This window comes from Zootoca vivipara, chromosome 7, assembly GCF_965207765.1.
Source record: "Zootoca vivipara chromosome 7, rZooViv2.hap1.1, whole genome shotgun sequence".
NCBI lineage: Eukaryota > Metazoa > Chordata > Lepidosauria > Squamata > Lacertidae > Zootoca > Zootoca vivipara.
This window is the reverse complement of record NC_142590.1, coordinates 88,691,560-88,713,346: the sequence shown is the minus strand read 5'-3', so window position 1 is coordinate 88,713,346 and position 21,787 is coordinate 88,691,560. Positions and strand designations below refer to the sequence as shown.

Below are 21,787 nucleotides of genomic sequence, written 5' to 3'. Positions count from 1 at the left end.
TTAACAAAGGCCAGCCCCCCCTAACAAAAATCCTGGCCACGCCCATGGAACAAGTCGCTGTCAAGTGAAAAAACAGCATTTCCCTATGTGTATGTTTATGTGCGTGTATCTATATTTTCTTATCTCTATGGTTGCTCAATACCAGCTTTGCGCGGGCGGGGCTGAGAGCCGCGACAAGCCGGGGAAGCTTCATTTGCATTCGCCGGGACCATGATGCATTGCGCGCAAGGCGGCCGGTTTTTTCCTCTGTGGTTTTCGTCGTTAACGCGAACGGCTTCTGGTACCGCAACAGAAACATTGGGGCCATCTTTTTTTCCCCTTTTCATCTATAAAAAGTGCTTTTCGGGACGGGGGAAAGAGGCAAATATAGGGTCACCGTAATCGCAATGTTAGTCGCCCGCGCAGTGGCTGGTCTCGTCGGCTCGGAAACAGTATACTCTGGTTTCACCTCAGATCGTATAAATCTTTCGCCTTTTACTAAAGATTTCCGTGGGGAGGAACATTTATGAGTTTTCAACTAATTTTTTGAGGCCTTGCTTCGGCAGGGCTGCCTTTATGTGTCAAAAGATAGAAAATATGCTTGCAACATTATTTTTTTTGAGTGCTGTTCTCAGCATGCATTTCTAAGGTTTCCAAGTATGGAATGTGTTGCTATTTTTGTTTCTTTGTTCTGAATTTTCTTGCACCTTTTTTTGTACTGTATTGTTTCCTGCCGTCCCAATGATGCATGCAAATCATGGTTTGGGTTTCTCAACCAGCATGTGAGCAGTGCATTTGACCATGTGCAGAGTATCCTCATGCTTGCTTGCTTGCTTGCTTGCTTGCTTGCTTGCTTGCTTGCTTGCTTGCTTGTTTTACCTGGGTTTCACAAAGGGACTCAAGGTAGGTGACATGAAAATAAAAACAACTAAAAACAGAGGAAGGGGGAAAAACCATTAAAAAAACATTGACAGAATTAAATCTCTCCCATCTATTAAAAGCATACAGTTAATTACGGTAAAAACGGCATGGCACCAGCCCTTCCATCATATTTTTTATTGAAATCACAGTATTTTTGCAACTGCCTTTCTTTTCAATGAACTACCACGGTGGTTCCTCAGTGGTTTGCAGAACAATAAAGCAGCAGCAATACCCAGCGATATAGCAATAAGATCCAGATCGATGATTAGCAACAAATCAATTAGCATTGATCACTGCAGTATGAGAAACCTGGAGGATGTATGAAAAACCAGGAAAAAGGTTTGGAGAAGAGGTTTGCTTCACCTCCACTGTAGATGTTATACCTTGATAATCTGGAAATTAGACCTTTGGAGTCTTCAGGGCTGAAACCAGAAGGTCGAGTCTCAAGATTCCTGCACGAATATAATTCTGTGATTCGATGTGGTTTACCCATCACTTGTGAAAGGGCAGTATCACTCTGTTCAGCAGCTGTTGTGCATTTTTAGCTTTCAGTGTCACCAAAAACCGCTACACTTTTGGCCAAGAAGTTGAGGAAAGGAGGCCTCCACACCCCCAATGCTCTGCTGCAGCCTTGAGGGTAGGACTTGAACCAATGGCTTCAAGTTACAAGAAAGGAGAATCTGACTAAACACAGTAGAATCATAGAATCATAGAGTTGGAAGAGACCACAAGGGCCATCCGGTCCAACCCCCTTCCAAGCAGGAAACACCATCAAAGCATTATTGACATATGGCTGTCAAGCCTCCGCTTAAAGACATCCAAAGAAGGAGACTCCACCACACTCCTTGGCAGCAAATTCCACTGTCGAACAGCTCTTACTGTCAGGAAGTTCTTCCTAATGTTTAGGTGGAAGCTTCTTTCTTGTAGTTTGAATCCATTGCTCCAAGAGCTGCTTGACAGTGGGACAATCTCCCTTGGGAGGTGGTGGACTCTTCTTCCTTGGTAGTTGGATGGCCATGTGCCATAGATGCTTTAGCTGAGATTCCTGTATTGCAGGGGGTTGGACTAGATGACCCTTTGGTCCCTTCCAGCTCTATGATTCTAGAGTGCCTCGAGCTGGTGCATGCCAGGGCCCTGTCACCTTTCTCAGCAGAATAAGAATAAGGTGTGAATAAGCTTCTAGGGCAGTGGTGGCCAAACCTGGCCCTCCAGCAGTTTTGGGACTACAATTCCCATCATCCCTGGCCACTGGTCCTGTTAGCTAGGGATGATGGGAGTTGTAGTCCCAAAACAGCTGGAGTTTGGCCATGCCTGTTCTGGCTCTGTTTGACTTTGCTTCTGCATAAGTGAAATCGCGTAAAATGGGGAGCACCCACAAAACACCTTTTAAATGCCCTCTCTGGCACTCGCTCTTCAATCCATACCAAAAATATTGTATCCAAAAATATTCACAGATAGAACTGAAGCTTTTTCAGGAGGCTGGAGGACCTACAGGGAAATGGCAGCTGCTTCTGCACTACTTCATATGCCAGCTGTTAAGTGGGGAGGCTGAGCAGCCTAAACAATGCCCCGCTACACCTCCAGTCTCTTCGGAGCTTCCTCTGCCCTCACTGACATCCTCTTTGGGTTCTGGGGAGGGTCTCCTCGCAAGCCACAAGGACTCTCCAGCTCCCTACTGCCATTTCCAGGTTTGGATTGAATTATTTATTTCCCAGCGCTGTGCACAAGTTGGTTGCACGTAAGGGGGGTAGGGGACACCTGTACCAGGTTTTCTGCAGATACTATTTTGGAGGCACATTTGGATTTCATGTGTGGATCTCATGTCCGCCACTTCTCGCACACAGCCAGGTGCGACTGATGGATTGAGAGATTCTCCTTTGCTTTCCAGGGATTTGCGCTTCAACCGCATCAAAGCCATCCAGCCTGGAGCCTTCAGGAATCTGAAGAACCTCAACACCCTGTAAGTGCTCAACCTTCCTGCGCCGTATGTGCCGCCTTATCTAAAATCGGAATCCAAAACCCAGAGGCGCAGCTTAGCCTTGCTCTGTGGGCCACCTGATCCAAATCTGACAGAAATAACCCCGCTGGCTCGCGCGCACAGAGGCGAAGTTCAGAAACGGTATGCTGGGCAGCTTTCAAGCCAGCTTTATTTTTGGCTCTGGGCTCCGTAAGCAGTATCACCTGCTCCGTTGTTTTTGGACAGGTTCGAGTTTGTGTCGGATCTCAGATTTTAAACAGCTGAGGTGCTTGGCTCCAGAAATCGCTGGATCCTCTGAGCACTCTTCGCGTGCCGAGGTCCTTTCAGGATAACAGCACATCTGCAGGCGCCCGTGATGAGTTTGCTTCGAGCGACTTCCATGCTGCGTTCAATTAGAAGACGGGGAACGGATTAACACTCGGTACAACCCTACATATGTGGGTCTGTTGGAGCAGAACCCTCCAGCTACAGCCACACTTCTGCTAGCTGGCTCCGTCCTTTCTCTCTTCTCAAAGGACCACCCCAAAGGGCCATCGCCCTTTGGCACCGATCCTTTGGCAATCACCCCGGCACGTTTTCTGGCTCCAGTCGAAATGCCCCAACCCAGATCTTCTTACTGGGTGGCTGCAGTTTCTGCCAGTGGTACTCCAAGCAGCTTGCTTTGGGCCGCTGGTCCTCACTGAAGCATGCAAGAAAGGGGGGGGGGGGGTTGACGGTTTAAAAACACAATTCTCCCTTAGCTCCATTTCAGCAGCAGCCCTCTCAAGGGAGATAATGCCACCTGTGTCCGGTCCTTTTGACATTGAGCAAAAGTAGTTGAATTGCTGGGAAGGGTGCAAACCATAGTCAATTAAATACCCTGATCCTTGAAACAGCAGCTTTTTAGAAAGGGTTGATTATTTCAATGGAAAAACGTGTAGTTTCAAGTGCCATCTTGGAATGTTTTAGTAACAATAATAGTAATTTTTGTACCCCGCCCGACTGACTGGGTTGCCCCAGCCACTCTGGGCGGCTTTCAACATAAAAAGTTGGTTTACACATATTAAAACAATGCAGATAAAATACAAAAAAAGCTTAAAATGAACATATAAAAGATTCTTTTTTAAAAAGCCTATAATAAAATTAAAACAATATTTAAAAAAAACAAAATACATATGATGAAAACAGCACAGCACTGTTAAAACCCCTGTTGAGTCATGGGAAAGACGGATGAAGACACAGCTCTTAAAACAACCAGCTCTTGCCGGCTGGCTTATATAGTACTGTACTGTACTCAGTAACTTGCAACAGTACCGTAACAAACTTCCCCTAGTTACCCAATCCGTGAACAGCAGTCTCAATCTTTCATTTGCATGTTGTGGACCTGAGTGAGAACTGCAGCCACGGTGGCCAGAAGGAGTACTGTACTGCAGTCATACTAAATACATCAGGCATCCCCAAACTGCGGCCCTCCAGATGTTTTGGCCTACAACTCCCATGATCCCTAGCTAACAGGACCAGTGGTCAGGGATGATGGGAATTGTAGTCCAAAACATCTGGAGGGCCGAAGTTTGGGGATGCCTGAAATACATAATACGTACCGGTACATAACAACCCCTTTCCTTAAAAACAAAACAAAAAACCAGCCCGTTCCCAATGATCTGTTTCGAACTGGGTGAGGATAATTTAAAAGTCTGGGTAATGTTTTTTTTAAAAAAAGGATTGGATCAAGGGATCTCTGGCCAAGAAGACTCATAGTGGGAGAGCCAAGAATGTTATCACCCTCTTCTCTTGCCCAGTGCCACAACAGAAATGCTGAGGGACGTCGGTGGAGGAGAGCTATTTTCACCAGATATTAAATCCTCCCTGTGGGAACAGATGGCTAATTGTTTCTTGCCACAGCCTAATTGCATATAATCTAAAATACTGGCTGGTCCTGTTTTTTGGCTTCACCGGCCTGCTTTGTTTGCGGTTGCCATGACAACCCCAGGATGATGCCTCCACGCCAAGCGAGTGGTGGAGATCATGATAGTAAGGCATCAGGGGGCAGTCAGTCAGATTCCACCCCCACCCCCACCCCCACCCCCACCCCATCCCGCTGTGAGTCAGTGGGACAGGAATGAACTTGATTCGGGCTGCAGTTCCTATAGGAAGCTGCTTGTGTGGGATATATCCAACTTCATAGAACCAACATGCTTAACTCTGATTAATGTTTGCCCTGTCTCGCCAGAGTGGTGCATGCTCTGGTTATCTCCCGCTTCGACTAGTGCAATGCGCAAAGGTGACCCAGAAACTGCAATTAATCCAGAATGCGGCAGCTAGACTGGTGACTGGGAGCGATCGCCGAGACCACATAACATCGGTCCTGAAAGACCTACATTGGCTCCCAGTATGTTTTTGAGCACAAATCAAAGTGTTAGTGCTGACCTTTAAAGCCCTAAATGGCCTCGGCCCAGTATACCTGAAAGAGTGTCTCCACCATCGTTCAGCCCGGACACTGAGGTCCAGCTCTGAGGACCTTCTGGCAGTTCCCTCACTGCGAGAAGCGAAGTTACAGGGAACCAGGCAGAGGGCATTCTCGGCATAGGTGCTAAGTTCCGGATTGAAAAGTTCAGGGATCAGCAGCACCTCGGCACCGGAAGTCGCTTCTACGCACTTCCAGACATGTGTAGAGGTGACTTCCAATGCCGCTGTGCCCATTTTCAAAATGTCCGCAGCGCCAGAAGTCGCTTCTACACATGTCCGAAAGTGCGTAGAAGTGACTTCCGGTGCCGGCGCGGCACTAGAAGAACATGGCCGCCGGCAGGAGCTCCGTAATCCAGGGGAATACGGGGTATGTTGCCATTCGGGACACCTGCGGAAAACGGTAAGAAAATACGGGGGTTTCCCGGGAAAAATGGGGTACTTGGCAGCTATGCTTCTCGGTAGTGGCACCCGCCCTGTGGAATGCCCTCCCACCAGATGTCAAAGGAAATAAACAACTATCTGACTTTTAGAAGACATCTTCTTAGAAGACAGTCCTGTATTAGGAAGTTTTTAATGTTCGATGTTCTGTTCTGTTTTTATATGTGTTGGAAGCCACCCAGAGTGACTGGGGCAACCCAGTCAGATGGGCGGATGATGATGACTAATAATAATAATAATAATAATAATAATAATAATAATAATAATGGGAGAGTGAAGAACCAGCCTAGGTGAGCCACAGCCTGTTCCAAAGCAGATTTTTCATTTGCCAAGGAGAGAAGTGCAATGCCAAAAAGATTAGCTTGGAATCCACAACCGCAAGGGTTTTCTCATGTGCTTCGGGGCTGGAAAGGGATGTTATGACAACGGCGACGAAAACAGTGCTGAAAGGTAAACAAGAGTCCAGACCGTGGACAGGATCCTATTGTATCCGTCCTCCTGACCTTGCCTGCGGAGCTCAATTTGCCTTCCTTGCTGGTCTTCCAGCTCTGACCCAGTTAGAGAGGCAGACAAATTCCAAATGGCACCACAGGGGAATTCTGAAGCAGATAAGAAATATCTCTTTCTCTCTTTCTTTTTGGCAGGATGCAAAACAAGCACATTAATTTAGGGGCCTGACTGCATGAGGTGGCAGGAATTGGCCTGGTCCAGTCATTCTTCAGTGGATCTTTTGCAAAAATGCAGCTACATAGCACCCTGATCCAGAACAGGGTCACGGTGCTTCTGGCGGTGAGGGTTTAAGTCCAATCCAAAATTATCATTTATTTATTTAATGTCATTTGTATCCTGCCTTCCTTCCGGCGCAGGACCTGAGGTGGCTCAAAGCATAAATTAAGCCAGGTGCAAACCAAAACACACAATGAGCATAAATAGTAGAAAACAATTAAATAAGAAACTGTATTGAAAACATCAGTGAGAACACGTAAAAGCACACACACAAAAGCTTAAGACCCAGAGTTCTACTCTGTATTATTTTAAACAATAAAGTCTTTTTTATAAACTCAAAAAAAAAAAAAGCTTAAGACCCAGTCCAGGAAGACACTGTCACAACAGCCAGCTGTTGGCCAAAAGGCCAGTCAAGATTTTAAAAAAAGTATTTGTCTCCTGGCAAAAGGAAAACAGAGAAGGAGCTGGGCTGTCCTCCTGTGGGAGGGAGTTCCACTGTCTGGGAGCAGCCTCTGAGAAGGCCCTCTCTCATGTCTCAATCGCATACCCTCAAACATTTCTCTGATGAAAATAGGGGTGTCCCATTCCATAACGATAATTTTACTTTTTATACCCCACACATCTTACTGGGTTGCCCCAGCCACTCTGGGCAGCTTCCAACATATGTGAAAAAACATAACAAAACATTAAACATTTTTTAAAAAACCTTCCCTGTACAGGATTCCCTTCAGATGGCTCGGGGGTCGGATAACTTAGGCCTGCCATACGTCTAGATTTTCCTGGACAGGATCAGGATTTCAAAGGCAGAATTGATGTCCGAGGGGAGTTGTCCTGGCTCTTAGGCAAGTCATTTTTAGGGGTATTTTTGAATTATTATTTTTTAAAAAAGCTCAACAACCCCCAAAGTGATTTTGAGCTGCTGTTTTCGCTGCTGTTTTCCCTGACATTTCCCTGATTCAGCAAAATTGCCCCCCTGACGCCATTTTTACACCCTAGGGCAGGCATCCCCAAACTTCAGCCCTCCAGATGTTTTGGACTACAATTCCCATCTTCCCCAACCACTGGTCCTGTTAGCTAGAAAATGCGGGACATTCTGGGATCAAATCAGAAAACCGGGATGGCTTCTATTTAAAGCAGGGGCGTCCCTGGAAAACAGGGACACTTGGAGTGTCTCCAGTCGTAATACAGTGGTACCTCGGTTTAAGTACACAATTGCTTCTGGAAGTCTGTACTTAACCTGAAGCATACTTAACCTGAAGCGAACTTTACCATTGAAAGTAATGGAAAGTGGATTAATCTGTTCCAGATGGTTCCGCGGAGTACTTAAACTGAAAGTACTCAAACCGAAGCGTACAGTACTTAAACCGGGGTATGACTGTACTGAGACGGCAGCCTGCTGCCTTCAAAGTAGAGCATTAATGTGTTCCTTCCTTTCCCTTATTTCCTCACAGGCTTTTGAACAACAACCTGATTAAGCAAATTGCACGAAGATCCTTCGAAGGACTTGACAGCTTGAAATACCTGTAAGTGTTTCTGTAAGGAGGCCCAGTGTGACAGCAGCCTCTGAACATTAGTAGCAGGAAGCGAAACACTCCTGAAACTTGTCAGATCACAGTTGCTTTATCGTATCTACACCCTGCTACACATATGTGCGCAGTAAATATTGAGCAGGAAAATAAATTCCGGGTGCACATTTTGTCTTAATTATTCATATACCATTAGACAGGGCCTTCTTGGTGGTGGCTCCCAAGTTGTGGAATACCCTCCCTCCTTATTAGCTTTCAGAAGGAGCTTGTAAACATTCCTGTTCACCCAGGCATTTGATGGCTGAAAATTCCTGCTCCTGGCAACCACGACAATTCTTAGCTGTGAGGGAATGCAACCATTTTACCCGTTATTAGATTATTATTATTTTGTGTTTTTTTAGGTTTTACACGTTTCAAGATATTTTAAATTACTTTTAAATGATTTAGTCATGCTTTTATGTTATTCTTACTTGTATTGTTGCACCATGTTTCTGGGCTCCTTTGGGAAGAAGGCCCAGATATAAATTAATTAAGTAATTGATCAGCAGAACACAATTAGATAAACTGGCTTTTTCATGTTGCTAAGCCAGAAAAGAGGTTTGGGTCATCATCCACTGCCTGCCTTTTCATTCTTTCTCGCACACAGTTCAATAGCCGATGATAGACTAGCAGCTTGAAGTGGGTCTGATTTTTATTTTTTTAAAAAAATCTCGGGCAGGAAAAGGATTAAATATACACATAACCTCCACTCCCCTTCTCAGCAGGGCTGGCGTCAGCAGCCAACATCCTCATGCAGCTGCCAAGGGGTCCTGCCCAGCACTTTTGGCACCATTGCCCTGGGCCTCCCCTCCCCCAGGGCTCCTTCTTTAAATGAGCACCAGGTGGTCTCCATGGCAATTGCACCCTGGAGTGACATCATGGCACAGCGGGGCATGATGGGGAATTGCAACGGCAACTGCCCTTTTGCTCATCTTCCTCTTCCAGTGAAATATTCACGTGTGCCGGGTGGTGGGGAGTTTCTTGTTGCCAAGTGCTGCAAACACGGCCCGCAAAGACCTGGACATTCTAGTGCCGCCTTCGCCCATCTGATGCCCGCCAGATTGTTGTGGACTATTGCTGCCTTGAGCCCCAAGCCAGCACCACTGAAGTTCAAAACATCTGGAGAGAACCGGGTTCAGGGCCGGTGGGGCTGGAGGGCAGCTCCTCTGGCAGAGAGGAGACTCCAGCCACGGCGCGGCATGGCAGGCGAGGGCGGCGCTGCCAGCAGGGCTGAAGGGCAGCTCCTCAGGCAGAGAGGAGACTCCAGCCGTGGCACGGCATGGCGGGTGAGGGCGGGCGGGCCTGCCGGTGGGGCTGGAGGGCAGCTCCTCTGGCAGGGAGGAGGCTCCAGGCGCAGTGCGGCATGGCGGAGGCAGGCGAGGGCAGCGAGCTGATGCCAGGAGGTGCTGTGTCCAGCCTCCACCTCTTCCCTGGCGCCCTCCAGAACCTGGCACCGTGGTTCCCCGCGGCACTAGCCTCTATGGCTAAGACGCCCCTGACCGGGTTTGAGGAAGGCTGCCTAGTGCCTCGGGGAGGTTTAGACACTACAGTGGCAGATGAATTTCTAAGGATGGAATCGTAGGATCATAGAGTTGGAAGGGAAGACGAGGATCATCTTAGACTTAGTCCAACCCCCTGCACTGCAGGAATATGCAGCTGTCCCATGCGAGGATTGAACCTGCAACCTTGGCATCATCAGCTCTCACCAACTGAGCTATCCAGGCCAACTGATACTTACCTCTGTTTTGTTATTTATTTACCTATCGCCTGCCATTCACCCTACAGTCCCAGGGCGGGTTACAGCACTGAAACACGACATTTGAAACCATTCAAAACAACTTACAACCATCAAAATAATGCAGGTCCTCAAAACATACGCCCCGAGTGTCAAAAGCCTGGGTAAAGAGGTGCGTCTCCGGAATTATCTGAAAGCTGTATAACGAAGGTGCCCAACGCACCTCTGTGGGTAGGGGCTTTCATAGTTTGGGGCCGCCACCGAAAAGGCCCTCTCCCAGGCAACACCTATACACAGTGCCCCGAGCCTTTGAGGGCAGAGGAACTACCAAGAGGGCATCCTCTGTTGATCTCATGACTCAATAGGGTATCTCAGGTATTTGGGGCTTGAGTCATTTAGGGCTTTAAACACCAGTGTGAGCAGGTTGAATTGGACTCTGAAACAAACTGGCTACCAGCAGCTGTTTAAAAACATGGGTTACGTGTGGTCTCAAATGGGATGCCAGCCAGCAGTCTGACTGCTGCATTCTGGACCAACTGGAGTTTTTGAGTCATCTCCAAGGGCCACCCCACATAGAGTGCATTGTAATAATACGATTTTAGGATGTTGCTTCCAATGCAGTCCTCATGTTAGCCAACCGGAAAGCATTTCTCAACCGATGTAATTTTATTCTCCCTCTCTTTGCAAGCTACCTTTACAAGAATGAAATACAGAGCATCCAGCAGCATGCATTCAAAGGCCTTTATTCCCTGGAACAGCTGTAAGTTGGCCGAGGTTTGTGTTGGAAATTGAATGGAGACGAGGGATGGAATTTCGCCTCTGGGTTCCTGCCAGCCCCCTGAGACACCATCTGCAGGCACTCCTTAGAGTCCTGGAGAAACTGAGCTTTGATTGAAAAATGAAATATAAGTAATATGTTTTTATTTATTTACTCTTAGGTATTCCTAGGCTGCTTTTCTGGGCAGCTTCGAGCCAAGGCAGCTTGCAAACGTTTCTAGTTATCATGGTGATAGAGCTAGGTTTAAACATCTGCTTTTTAAGCTTTGGTGTTGAGATTTCCGTCGCTCATGTTAATTCATGAAACTTGAAGGTGATGATTTCAGAAGTAGATTGCTGCAGAGCACTGGTTGGGCAACTCCTAAAGATGATCTCCTTCTCACGAAAAGCATCGCTTGCTAATTTCTGCTTTGCAAATAGCCATTCAGAGCACAACTGCAAGAGAGGTCTGGGCCATTTGTTTTAACATTCTGGCTGATTGACAACCCAGTTGCTACCTATCCGTGAGGTTCTTCTGGGGAAGATCTAAAATCATATAATTGTAGAGTTGGAAGGGACCCCGAGGGCCATCTATCCAACCCCCTGCAATGCAAGAATCTCAACTAAAGAGGCCTCTGCTTGATGTCCGAGAGAGCGGCTGCCAGTCAGTATAGACAATATTGAGCTAGTGTCAGGGTTAGAGCCAGACATGGGTCAACAATAAAAGAAGCAAATCTCCGTTGTCAGTGAAGTTAACAACAAACATACAACTCAGTGGCTTTGCCCTTAAGGGGCAAACCCCAGGTCTGAAGGTCCTTGCCTTCCACCCTTTCTAAGGCTCCTCCTCTCCTGGATGTTTCCCAAGCAAACTGTGCCTGCACATCTCTGCTATTCTCGTTACTCTGTGCATTCTTGGAGACGGCAAGAAGGGCACTGGCGGAGGAAGGGGGCGGGTGGAGCGCACTGCCCCGGCTGCCCCTCCGCATGCTGGGTGCCACACCCCGGGACGCGCATCACACCCACCTGCTCTCCACCCTCGGTGCTCTCCACCCTCGCCACTGGAGAAGTGGAGCTTGTTGCAACAGGAGAGGCAGACTCCTGGGATTCTTCTGCAGTCTCTTGACCTCCTTCCTCTGCTTCAGCCTCCATGTCTGAACTGCTTCCTGTCACAGGCTCTTCCTGCTCAGAAAACCCTGTTGCCCCTTTGGCATCCGTCACCTCCTCCCACCCATCTTTCCCCTCTGACCTTGCCCCAATGCCCCACCACCGATCCCTGGCTCCTCTGGGGGTTCCCTTGAGGGGGTGGTTCCCAGCTGGTGCCTCCCACCTCTCCTTTGCCTCCAGTCCAGTCCCTGACACTTTGCTGAGCTCGCACAAAACAGCGGAGAGATGAATCCTTCGCTTCAGGCTTTCTGACTTATTTTAAGCACAGATGCCTTTGCCTGCAATGTGGGTGAAGTTCACTGGTATTCAGGAAGTCAGAGCCCTAGCTGTCCCCAACCTAGTGTCTTCCACATCTCATGGGACTATAACCTCCATCCTCCCTGGCCTCTGGGCTGCTGGGAGTTGTAGTCCAAAACATCTGGAGGGCACCAGGTTGGGGGCAGGTGGAGCGATCTCCGGATAATAATTCTTTGAGTTTTTAAAAACCCCAACAACTGCTACAAAAATATTTGCTTTGTAAAAAACAAAACAAAACAAAAACCCAGTCCTGTTGAGATGACGTAGTCCCTGACCAGAAATGTCTCGCAAGGCACACTAGATAGACAAAATAAAGAGTCATGGGGGGATGTAGGAAAGTATGTGCTCCTTCACAGATGATCTCATGTGCAGCACTGTGGCCAAGATCTAATCTCTCGCTAGCAAATATAATCAACGGCTTTGTAGATGATGTATTAGGACGGAATGGTCCAGCACTTCTGCGCCCTCAACGAGCCGCTTGTAGTTTTCTTGAGAATAATCTCAAGAGTCTGTGGAATAAGCCTTTGCCGCAAGGAGCGGCTCTTTATGTTTTCATAAAGCTTCCTAAATATACCATTTTTAGAGAGTCACGCTTCTGGCTTGACCCTTGTCACAGCGGTTGTCCATTATAGATAGAACAGTTCAAAAGAATGAGGAGCCCCTCTGCTTTGAGCCTTTGAAACAGGTTTTTGTTCAAATTGGCCCTTTCCCCATCCTTTCCGTCAAAATTCGAAACTGTCATTGAGCAGACTGGTGGATTGGCGATGCATTTGAGATCAGGTCTGCTGTGGGGGCATCATGCAGGAATATTTTGCATTCCTGGTCCCCTTTTGCTAGAGAAGAACCCATTTTCCCATAGCATTGAACGTCATTTATACAATTATTTTTACACCATCGTTGCATTGTTATTCAAACCGGGCACAAACATTCATTTTCTGCTGGGCCTTTGGCTCTTAATTATCTATGTCCTTGAGTTAGTGGCATGTTTTACTCCTGCCTTTTTAAAAATAGAATGTCTTTTATATTTTCCTTTGTTGCCCCCCCCCCTTTTTATGGCAGTTCCTTTTCATGTGTTTGTTTATATATTTTAAGTCGCTTTGAGTTACTTTGTTTAAAAAGCTACCACTAAATTTAATTAATAATAATATGTTCATAGCTGCTCATTTAAGTCACAGCTTCCCAGGTGTTTGCATGAAAGCGTTCCTCGTCCACAGTTGCACAGCATAATGGGTTTTGTAGTTTTTCAGGCTGCATAAACAGTACGTTGCCTGCAGGCATAATGCACTTGGCGCATTGCATGGAATTGCAATGCATCAAATACATTGAGTGAATCTGGGACTCCTCGGTTCTATTCTGGCTCGCAACCCCTGCTTTACCCGTGGCAGGCTAGGATGATCCCACATGCCCTTTGGGAATTAATGATCTGTTCCATATGTTCTGTTTTCTTCTACACCCCAGTTACCTGCATTTTAACAACCTTGAAACCTTGGAGCCAGAGACGTTTAGCGACCTGCCCAAACTGGAAAGGCTGTAAGTCATGAGACAATCACCAAGTGGTTTGTATGTGTGACATTCGTGCCTAGCACACATGCCTTTGTGCAATTAACTATTAGAGCTTACTGACCCTAACAGCTTCCCAAAGTGTCTAGCAGAGTTTCCCTGGCAGGGAAGATGACAAGAACTGTAGTCATACTCGAATGCACAGTCAAGAATTACTTTATGCAAGCATTTGGCATTTCAGTTACTACTATCTACAAACTGTACAGTCCTTCTTTCTCTCTTCGGCACAGTATACTTTCAGTCTAGTAATAAACAGTCCTGATACCGCAGACTCACTTTACCATACATCCAAAGTAGCTGTAAGCATGAGTCCTCGTGCCTCAAATTCAGCAGCGTAGAGAGCTGACGCAACACCCGGGACGGCAAATTGCCATGCACCCGGGGGGGGGGGCAGCGTATCTACGTAATGACACATGCGTGCTACGTAGAGGGGGATTGCGTCCCCCGCGACTTCTAAATGGAGCCTAAACGGAGCGTCCAGGCTCCAGGTAGATAGCCCATTGGCACAGCGCACCACGCCGAGCAGGCTTTTTACCTTGGGAGCCCACTGTCACCCCCCCATAGTGGAACCTGGGGCAGCTCGCTCCCCTAGCCCTGCCCCTGCTCAAATTGCAAACTCATCTTCCTCCTTTTACCAAGGACCCAGGTGGCGCTGTGGGCTAAACCACTGAGCCTAGGGCTTGCTGATCAGAAGGTCGGCGGTTCGAATCCCTGTGACGGGGTGAGCTCCCGTTGCTTGGTCCCAGCTCCTGCCAACCTAGCAGTTCGAAAGCACGTCAAAATGCAAGTAGATAAATAGGAACTGCTATAGCGGGAAGGTAAACGGCGTTTCCATGTGCTGCTCTGGTTTGCCCGAAGCGGCTTTGTCATGCTGGCCACATGACCTGGAAGCTATACGCCGGCTCCCTCGGCCAATAATGCGAGATGAGCGCGCAACCCCAGAGTCGGTCACGACTGGACCTAATGGTCAGGGGTTCCTTTACCTTTACCTTCCTCCTTTTAATTGCATCTCCAGCTGACACCAATTAAGCATGGAGTGCCACTCCCACACATTGAAAAAACTTCTGGAATGCTTTTTAAACTTAAAGGAACCGTATCTGTTTCGTGAATAATGTATTCCTAACACTAACAGCATGCCTAGCTTGGTCCGGTGAGAGGGGTGCTTGGAAGGAGCACGCCTAGGTGTGTTAAAGCTTCACCCAGGGACAGTCTCTGCCTGTCACTTGGGAGATGACCTCAAAGAATACCCAGCTAACATTCCGACTCTCTTCACTACCCCCCCCCCTACCTTTACAGCTTCTTGCACAACAACCGGATTTCCAGAATCCAGCCGGGCGCTGTCAGCCAACCGGAATCGCTTAAACGCCTGTAAGTGGATAATCGCTGCAGCAAAGAACAATTCATCATTCTGGGTGGAGGCAAAAAGCTGGTCGCAACTGAACACATCTGTGTGGCTTTGCTAAATGTGGGAGACCCATGGTCAGTTCCACATAAACTTAATGTCTCAAGAAACCATGTCAGTGGGTGGGCAAGATGCTAATTTCTTCAGCCAGCCCTTTGGTGGGGGCATCTAATCCGCCTGGGCACCTGCCCCTGCCCCCAACTAATTTCAATATGGGGTCACAAATCACAGAAGGTCCAAGTTTCAATCCCTAGCACATCTGGGCCCGCCAAGCTAGAAAAGCGCTGCCTGAGATGGTGGGTCTGGGTCGGTTCATATGGGGAGAGTTTGGGGGTCTTGAGTGCAAAGTCACCATTCCCGTGGGGCTACCAAGAAGTCCACAGCAATTATGACCCTCACCTCTTCCTCCTTCACCTCTTCGCCTCAGGCGACTGGACTCCAACGCCTTGCTGTGCGATTGTGACCTGATGTGGCTGGCAGAGTTGCTGAGGAAATTCACCGTGCAGGGCAACACCCAGACGGCAGCTACCTGCGAGAACCCAAGGGAGCTGCAGGGGCGTTCCATCGTCACCCTGACCACCCAAGAATTCAACTGCGGTGAGCGCCCTGCCAAAGGCACCCCAATATCAGTTTTGTTTATCCCGTTGGCATCCAGTGCCTCGCATAACCTTGCCGTAACTTTAAACTGCACCCACCCCTCTGAAGCATCATTAACCGCTGCATCAAACCACCTTGTTTCATGGCCATCCTACCCAGAATGCCTCGCTCTGAAGAAAGACACACACACACACACCCCGGTCCTTCCTAAAGCAAGGCAGGGAGAGAGGTGTTGGCAGACCATCCGATTTAATGCATAACATCGCCTGAGAGCACTGCTGCCAGTTCATCCATACAGCCCCACATCTTGCGAGGGCGACTGGAGGGATCAATGTCCCGTGTGTGACATCACGTATTTACCTCCCGATGTTGCGACATCCGGACATTGGGAGGAGCCAGGGGTGGAGCCAAATGTGGCCAGCTTCTTTGCCTCCTCCTGGCGCCATCACCAGCGGGTGGCTGGAAACGATGCCTTACGAGGAACGGCTTAGGGAGCTGGGTATGTTTAGCCTGGAGAAGAGAAGGTTAAGGGGTGATATGATAGCCATGTTCAAAGATATAAAAGGATGTCATATAGAGGAGGGAGAAAGGTTGTTTTCTGCTGCTCCAGAGAAGCGGACACGGGGCAATGGATTCAAACTACAAGAAAGAAGCTTCCACCTAAACATTAGGAAGAACTTCCTGACAGTAAGAGCTGTTCGGCAGTGGGATTTGTTGCCAAGGAGTGTGGTGGAGTCTCCTTCTTTGGAGGTCTTTAAGCAGAGGCTTGACAGGCATATGTCAAGAATGCTTTGATGGTGTTTCCTGCTTGGCAGGGGGTTGGACTGGATGGCCCTTGTGGTCTCTTCCAACTCTATGATTCTATGGCTGCTTCAGCCCTCCTTCGCCTCTATGGCAGGAGGAGGAGGAGAAGGAGCCAGCCTCTGGAGCCATGCTTCAGTTGGCTCCGCACTTCGCCTCTGTGCTTTTTGGACGTAAGGGGCCCGGGGCCCCCAGGAGCTGGCACCGCTGCAGAACCACCTTGCCTTTGCACCATCCTGGTAAGGAGCAGTGATGGAACAGGTGGTATCACACCATCACCTAACTGCTAGGTCCGCTCCTGGCTAAAGAGGGAGAATAGGAAAGGAAATGGAAGCTGCAGGGATTAGAAGAGGTGTCTGTCGCGAATTCCTTCACGGCGCTTTAGCAGAGATGTTAGAGTTCCAGTTTCTATAGTGCAGTATATTTATTGTGAGCTATATACAAATATCTACAGGCAGTTCATACACTCTCTAAACCTCTCACTGACCACACCCTTCTACAACACCACCACAAACACTGCTGGATAAGTTTCCCTTTTAAACCACTGACAGCCAATCAACTGACAGCACATTACTGCTGAGTCATTCTGACCCAGCACTCCCATAGAAAGTATTGCATCAGCCAGTTTCACTTTACTAGTACACTCAGGCCTGCAGACTTACTATTTCACACAGCTCCGAGTACATTTCACCAACTCTCGACTCCGAGTACATTTCACCAACAGTGTCACCATCTCAGCGGCGGAGCTTCATGCTCCACCACCAGGGGCGGAGAGCAGATGCGCTGCCCCCAGTGACATGGCGTGCATTCTGGGGGCGGGGCATGCCCTACACAGTGACATGGTGCACGTTTTGGGGCAGGGCACACGTTTTGGGGGTGGGGCGGGCAACGGCGATGACGCCCCTGGGATCGCGTCGCTTGGGGGGCACCGACCCCACCACCCCTATCTTCCTATGCCCCTGCACCATCTTGAAGAGCCCAAACCCAGGGGTGGAGGAAGGGGGTGCAGTGGGTGCGGGCCATCCTGGGTGTCACCACTGAGGGGGGGCGAAAAAAGGCCAGGCGGCACTCACCGCGAGGCCTGTAGTGCGCCAGAGCCACACATCTCTCCTGGGAGAGACACGGTGGCTTGGGCACCTGCAGGCTCTCCTCTGTCCAAACGGTCCACCCACTGCCTCCCCCCACAGCTGTAGGGCGGCTGAGTGGGAGGAGGCGGTTGAGTGGGAGCTCGCCCCAGCCCTGGGTGCGCCACCTCAGGCGCCTGAGCAGCTTCCTCCGCCACTGCCCAAACCATCAAGGGGATGGAGTGATTACCTTACGCTGAAAGACTGCAGGATCTGGGGCTTTGGGGTTCAGAGAAAAGGCCGAGTGAGTTGACCTGCTAGAACAAGGCAGTCCAACTTCTCAAGCAGGGCATCCTTCATGGTCTATTTCAGAGAGGCCTCGCATTACGACCGAGCCACAAGACGCAGATGTCACCCTGGGCAACACCGTCTATTTCATCTGCAGAGCAGAAGGTAACCCCAAGCCCAAGATCATCTGGCTCCACAACAAGTAAGTCTCGCACGATGTTCACCCAGCTGAGCCAGAACGCAAGGGTGCTCTCTTTGGAGGAGCACAGGGATAAACCAGTCTGGCTCTGATCTGACCCTCCCCTCGGAGAATCTTGGGGGTTGTGCCTTTGGGCTCGCCATCTGAAAAGATCTGACGCACGAGGAAGAACGGCTGCAGAGGGAGGAGGGGAAAGCAAGTTATTCAAGTTACAGTCAATGTCAGTGGCAGTTCTGGATATCTTGCCCCCCTCGAACTCTTCTCTCCCCCCACATTTCCAAATCAAATGCAGGAACAGAGCAGGTGGCGATGTTCAGGACAGGAGCGCAAGGCAGCTACTGTCACAATATGCAAAATTCTAGGACTACTTTGAAGTCTCCATCAGAGTCCAAATATCAAGGAGTTCTGATTTCTGAGCAACTCCCGTCCCTAGCTTTACAGACAATTATGTGCATATCCATCTCTTGAGTTGTGTATCTAGGGATGCCCCTGGCTGACTCCTGGTTAGGCTGAGCTAACGTGACAGTTCCCTGCCCCAAGGAGTTCCCAGATTTGGAGCGTTTAGATCTTCCTTTCTGTTTCTCAGCAACGAGATCGACATGCAGGATGACGGGCGCCTGAACCTCCTGCAGGATGGAACATTAATGATCCAAGATACCAGAGAGTCGGACAAAGGCGTCTACCAGTGCATGGCCAAGAATGTCGCCGGCGAAGCAAAGACCCAGGAAGTTGTGCTGCGCTACTACGGCCACCCATGTAATGGCTTTTAAAGATCCTCTGAAATTTAAGAATTGCCACTGCGTCCATTAGAGAGCAAGCAGCCTTATGCTAAGGCAGACACCTCGGTCCATCCAGCTCAGTACTGACTACACTGGCTGGCAAGCAGCTCGCAAGGGTTTTCAGGCAAGGGACATTTCCAGCCCCACCTGGAGAGACCAAGGGATTAACTCCAGAACCTTCTGCACCCAGAGAAATCTACTGCTGAGCTCAGTCCCTTTCCATTTTAAGAGATGGGTGGTGGAGAAATTTGGTTCAGTATCCTTCTAGTATAAACCAAGCACTCTCATAAATTGTCATTCTCGACGGGTGCAGAGTGGATCAGCAATAAGTCAGGTGTGGGGAACCTGTGGCCCTTCAGGTGTCATAGAATCATAAAGTTGGAAGGGGCCCAAGGATCATCTAGTCCAACCCCCTGCAATGCAGGAATTAGACTTCAACTACCATCAGTGGGCAGCCAGTGTGGTCAATGGTCAGGGTTGATGGGAGCTGGAGATTTGGAGAGTCACAGTTTTCCCACTCCTGCTCAAGGCTTAATTCCTTTGTGCTGGAAGCCCCGTATACTTTGTATTAGAAAGTAGAATGGGAATGTGTCGGTTTTAATAGTGGAAGTGCTGGCAAGGAGACTCTTTCAGGGCCATGGGTTTGAGCCCTATATGGGGTGAAAGTTTCCTGCATTGCAGGGGGTTGGACTGGATGACCTTTGTGGTCCCTTCCAGCTCTACAATTCTGTAGATTGCATTGGGACTGTACCTCTTTGTCGCTAAGACCACTAGACAAGCCTTCTGGTTCAGACCCAAAGCCTATCTGTCTGGTCCAGAAATCAGTCACTCCCCTATTGACCCTCATGCACTCTCATTCCCTTCTTTAATAGAGGGAGAATAATGACTGTCCTACCTTATAGGGCCGTTGTAAGAACATGCATTCTGAGCACTAGATAAATGCTAAGCACCCAGCCCTCGCTTCTCTTTTGCTTTCAGCCAAACCCAGCTTTGTGATCCAGCCCCAGAACACGGAAGTGCTGGTCGGGGAGAGCGTCACTTTGGAATGCGGGGTCTCTGGGCACCCTCTGCCCCGCGTCACCTGGGTGCTGAGCTCAGGGTCTCCACTGCCGCAGGACCCGCGCTTCACCATCACCAGCTCTGGAGGGCTGTACATCCAAAACGTCACCTTCTCAGACCAAGGGCAGTACAGCTGCAACGCGAGTAACAGCGAGGGCTCCATCCAAGCGACGGCAAACGTCATCGTGCAAGGTGACCAAAACACACACAGTAACCACTGGGCACAAGTGGGCAGGAAGTTGTGCCAAAGTCGGGGAGATCTACCTTGGAACAAAACATATCAAACATGAGAAGGGCCTCCTGGTTGAAATCCATGCGGTTCTGAAACTTTCACCCCACCGTCTTGATTCAAAATAGCATTGAGTTGCTTCCAAACGTAAACGAAAACCTCCCCTCTTCAACAGGGACCGCCATGCAAAATTTGGTTATGATGTCTTAAGAAGTGTCCAAATGCAAACAGACAAATAAGTTTCCAAAATAGACAGGCACCCCTGACCTGGGCGGGGGTTATGCTCAGGGCCTCTGCATGCATAAGAAAAACTTGTGTAACTGGGGAGCCTAAAAAGCTCAGGGCCGTCTTAAGCCCATCCAGCACCCTGGTGCTAAGGTCCCTCCAGCGCCCCCTTCCAGAGCCTCTCCAAGGGAGTGCCAAGCGGACCGCGGCAGCAGCGGGAGGCCACCTCCTAGGACTCCGCGCTGCGCCTCCTTCTCGTTACCCCAGCGCTAGGTTCCGCTCTGTCAAGCTTCGCCACCAGCGCACGCACCGTGGGACCAGCAAGAGCTGCTTGGGCGCTGTGCGCGTGCTGGTGGCGAAGCTCGACTGAGCGGAACCTAGCGCTGGGGAAACGAGAAGGAGGCGCAGCGCGGAGTCCTAGGAGAAGGAGAGAGACGTGGCGCAGCCTCTCAGCTCATGGAGCGCAGTCCTGGTCAGATCGCCGGAACCCTGCGCTCACTTGGCACCCTTCCAGCGCCCTCCAGCGCCCGGCGCTGTGGTTTTCCGCGCCACTAGCCTCTATGGCTAGGATGGGCCTGAAAAAGCCTCTAAATGCCCGCTTTTTCTGCTCTTCAGCAATCTCTCCCGCTCTTTCTCCACACAATTCTCTCTTCAACTAGATGCCTGTATAGCAGTTTCATCCTGACTTGCCTGCACAATGCTTTTGCAGAGGTTAGACCAGGGGGTATTCAACCTTTTTATACCTACCGCCAACTAATGCATCTTTCTTGATAGTAAAATTTCTCTTACCCACCAGTGCTCAATGGAAAGAGGATTTAGCTTGTGCCGTAGAACCCCCTCCTGCCCACCTAGAATCCTGAAACGCCCACTAGTGGGCAGTCGGGACCAGGTTGAGAACCCTTGAGTTAGAGACAATGTCCGGTTCTGGGTGGAAAGGGATTTTTTTTGCCATTCTCGAAATGCCTGATTTCTGTTCTTTTCCCCTCTCCCTCAGATACTCCTAAGTTTCTGATCATCCCCACTGACCAGACCGTAACAGAGGGTCAAAGCGTTGACTTTCCCTGCTCTGCGGAGGGTCGCCCGCTGCCAGTCATCGCCTGGACAAGAGCGGGTATTCTTTGTTCTCTCTGTTCTTCTATAATGATTTGCAAACTCCAGAAGCTGTAAGCATGCACTACCCAGCCTTCCCCGGTTTTCTGCCCTCAGGGTGTTTAGGATTACAACTTCCATCAGCCCCAGACAGCACAGAGCTGATGTGGAGTCTCTATCCAAAACCTCTGAAGGACCAGGTTGGGTCGATTGGGTCTCTCCCTCCAGAGGTTGAAAGACCAAGAGGCCACAGAGGCTCTTTGCTATCCTGCTTTTAGCTTTTAGCAATCTGGGCCAATGGTGTGTTCACATAGATGACCTAACTGCGGCCATCACTGGGCTCTCCTGTGGATCAACAGGAAGTGGGTTCTTTCAGCACAGTGTGGAGTAACCTCACCGCATAGGTAATTCTGCCAAGAGATCCCAGGGCACAATGTGCCCCCACCATAATGCTCACCTGCCAAGGCAGTGCCCCACTCAGCCTTTCCAAA

General features: G+C 49.3%; 1 protein-coding gene and 1 non-coding gene across 2 annotated transcripts in view; both read left to right on the top strand.

The window, feature by feature from the left end:
* Positions 1-21,787, top strand: part of LOC118089440 (peroxidasin homolog) — a 55,349-nt gene that overhangs the window by 9,809 nt on the left and 23,753 nt on the right. The window contains exons 2-11 of the mRNA XM_035124116.3: positions 2,789-2,860; positions 7,939-8,010; positions 10,476-10,547; positions 13,463-13,534; positions 14,861-14,932; positions 15,394-15,563; positions 17,801-17,918; positions 18,502-18,671; positions 19,673-19,945; positions 21,202-21,318. Coding sequence (XP_034980007.3) covers positions 2,789-2,860; positions 7,939-8,010; positions 10,476-10,547; positions 13,463-13,534; positions 14,861-14,932; positions 15,394-15,563; positions 17,801-17,918; positions 18,502-18,671; positions 19,673-19,945; positions 21,202-21,318 — 1,208 coding nt within the window. The remainder of the gene's footprint in view (positions 1-2,788; positions 2,861-7,938; positions 8,011-10,475; positions 10,548-13,462; positions 13,535-14,860; positions 14,933-15,393; positions 15,564-17,800; positions 17,919-18,501; positions 18,672-19,672; positions 19,946-21,201; positions 21,319-21,787) is intronic.
* Positions 434-549, top strand: LOC118089581 (U5 spliceosomal RNA). Its single transcript, XR_004693139.1, has one exon. It is a non-coding gene; the product is annotated as a U5 spliceosomal RNA (small nuclear RNA).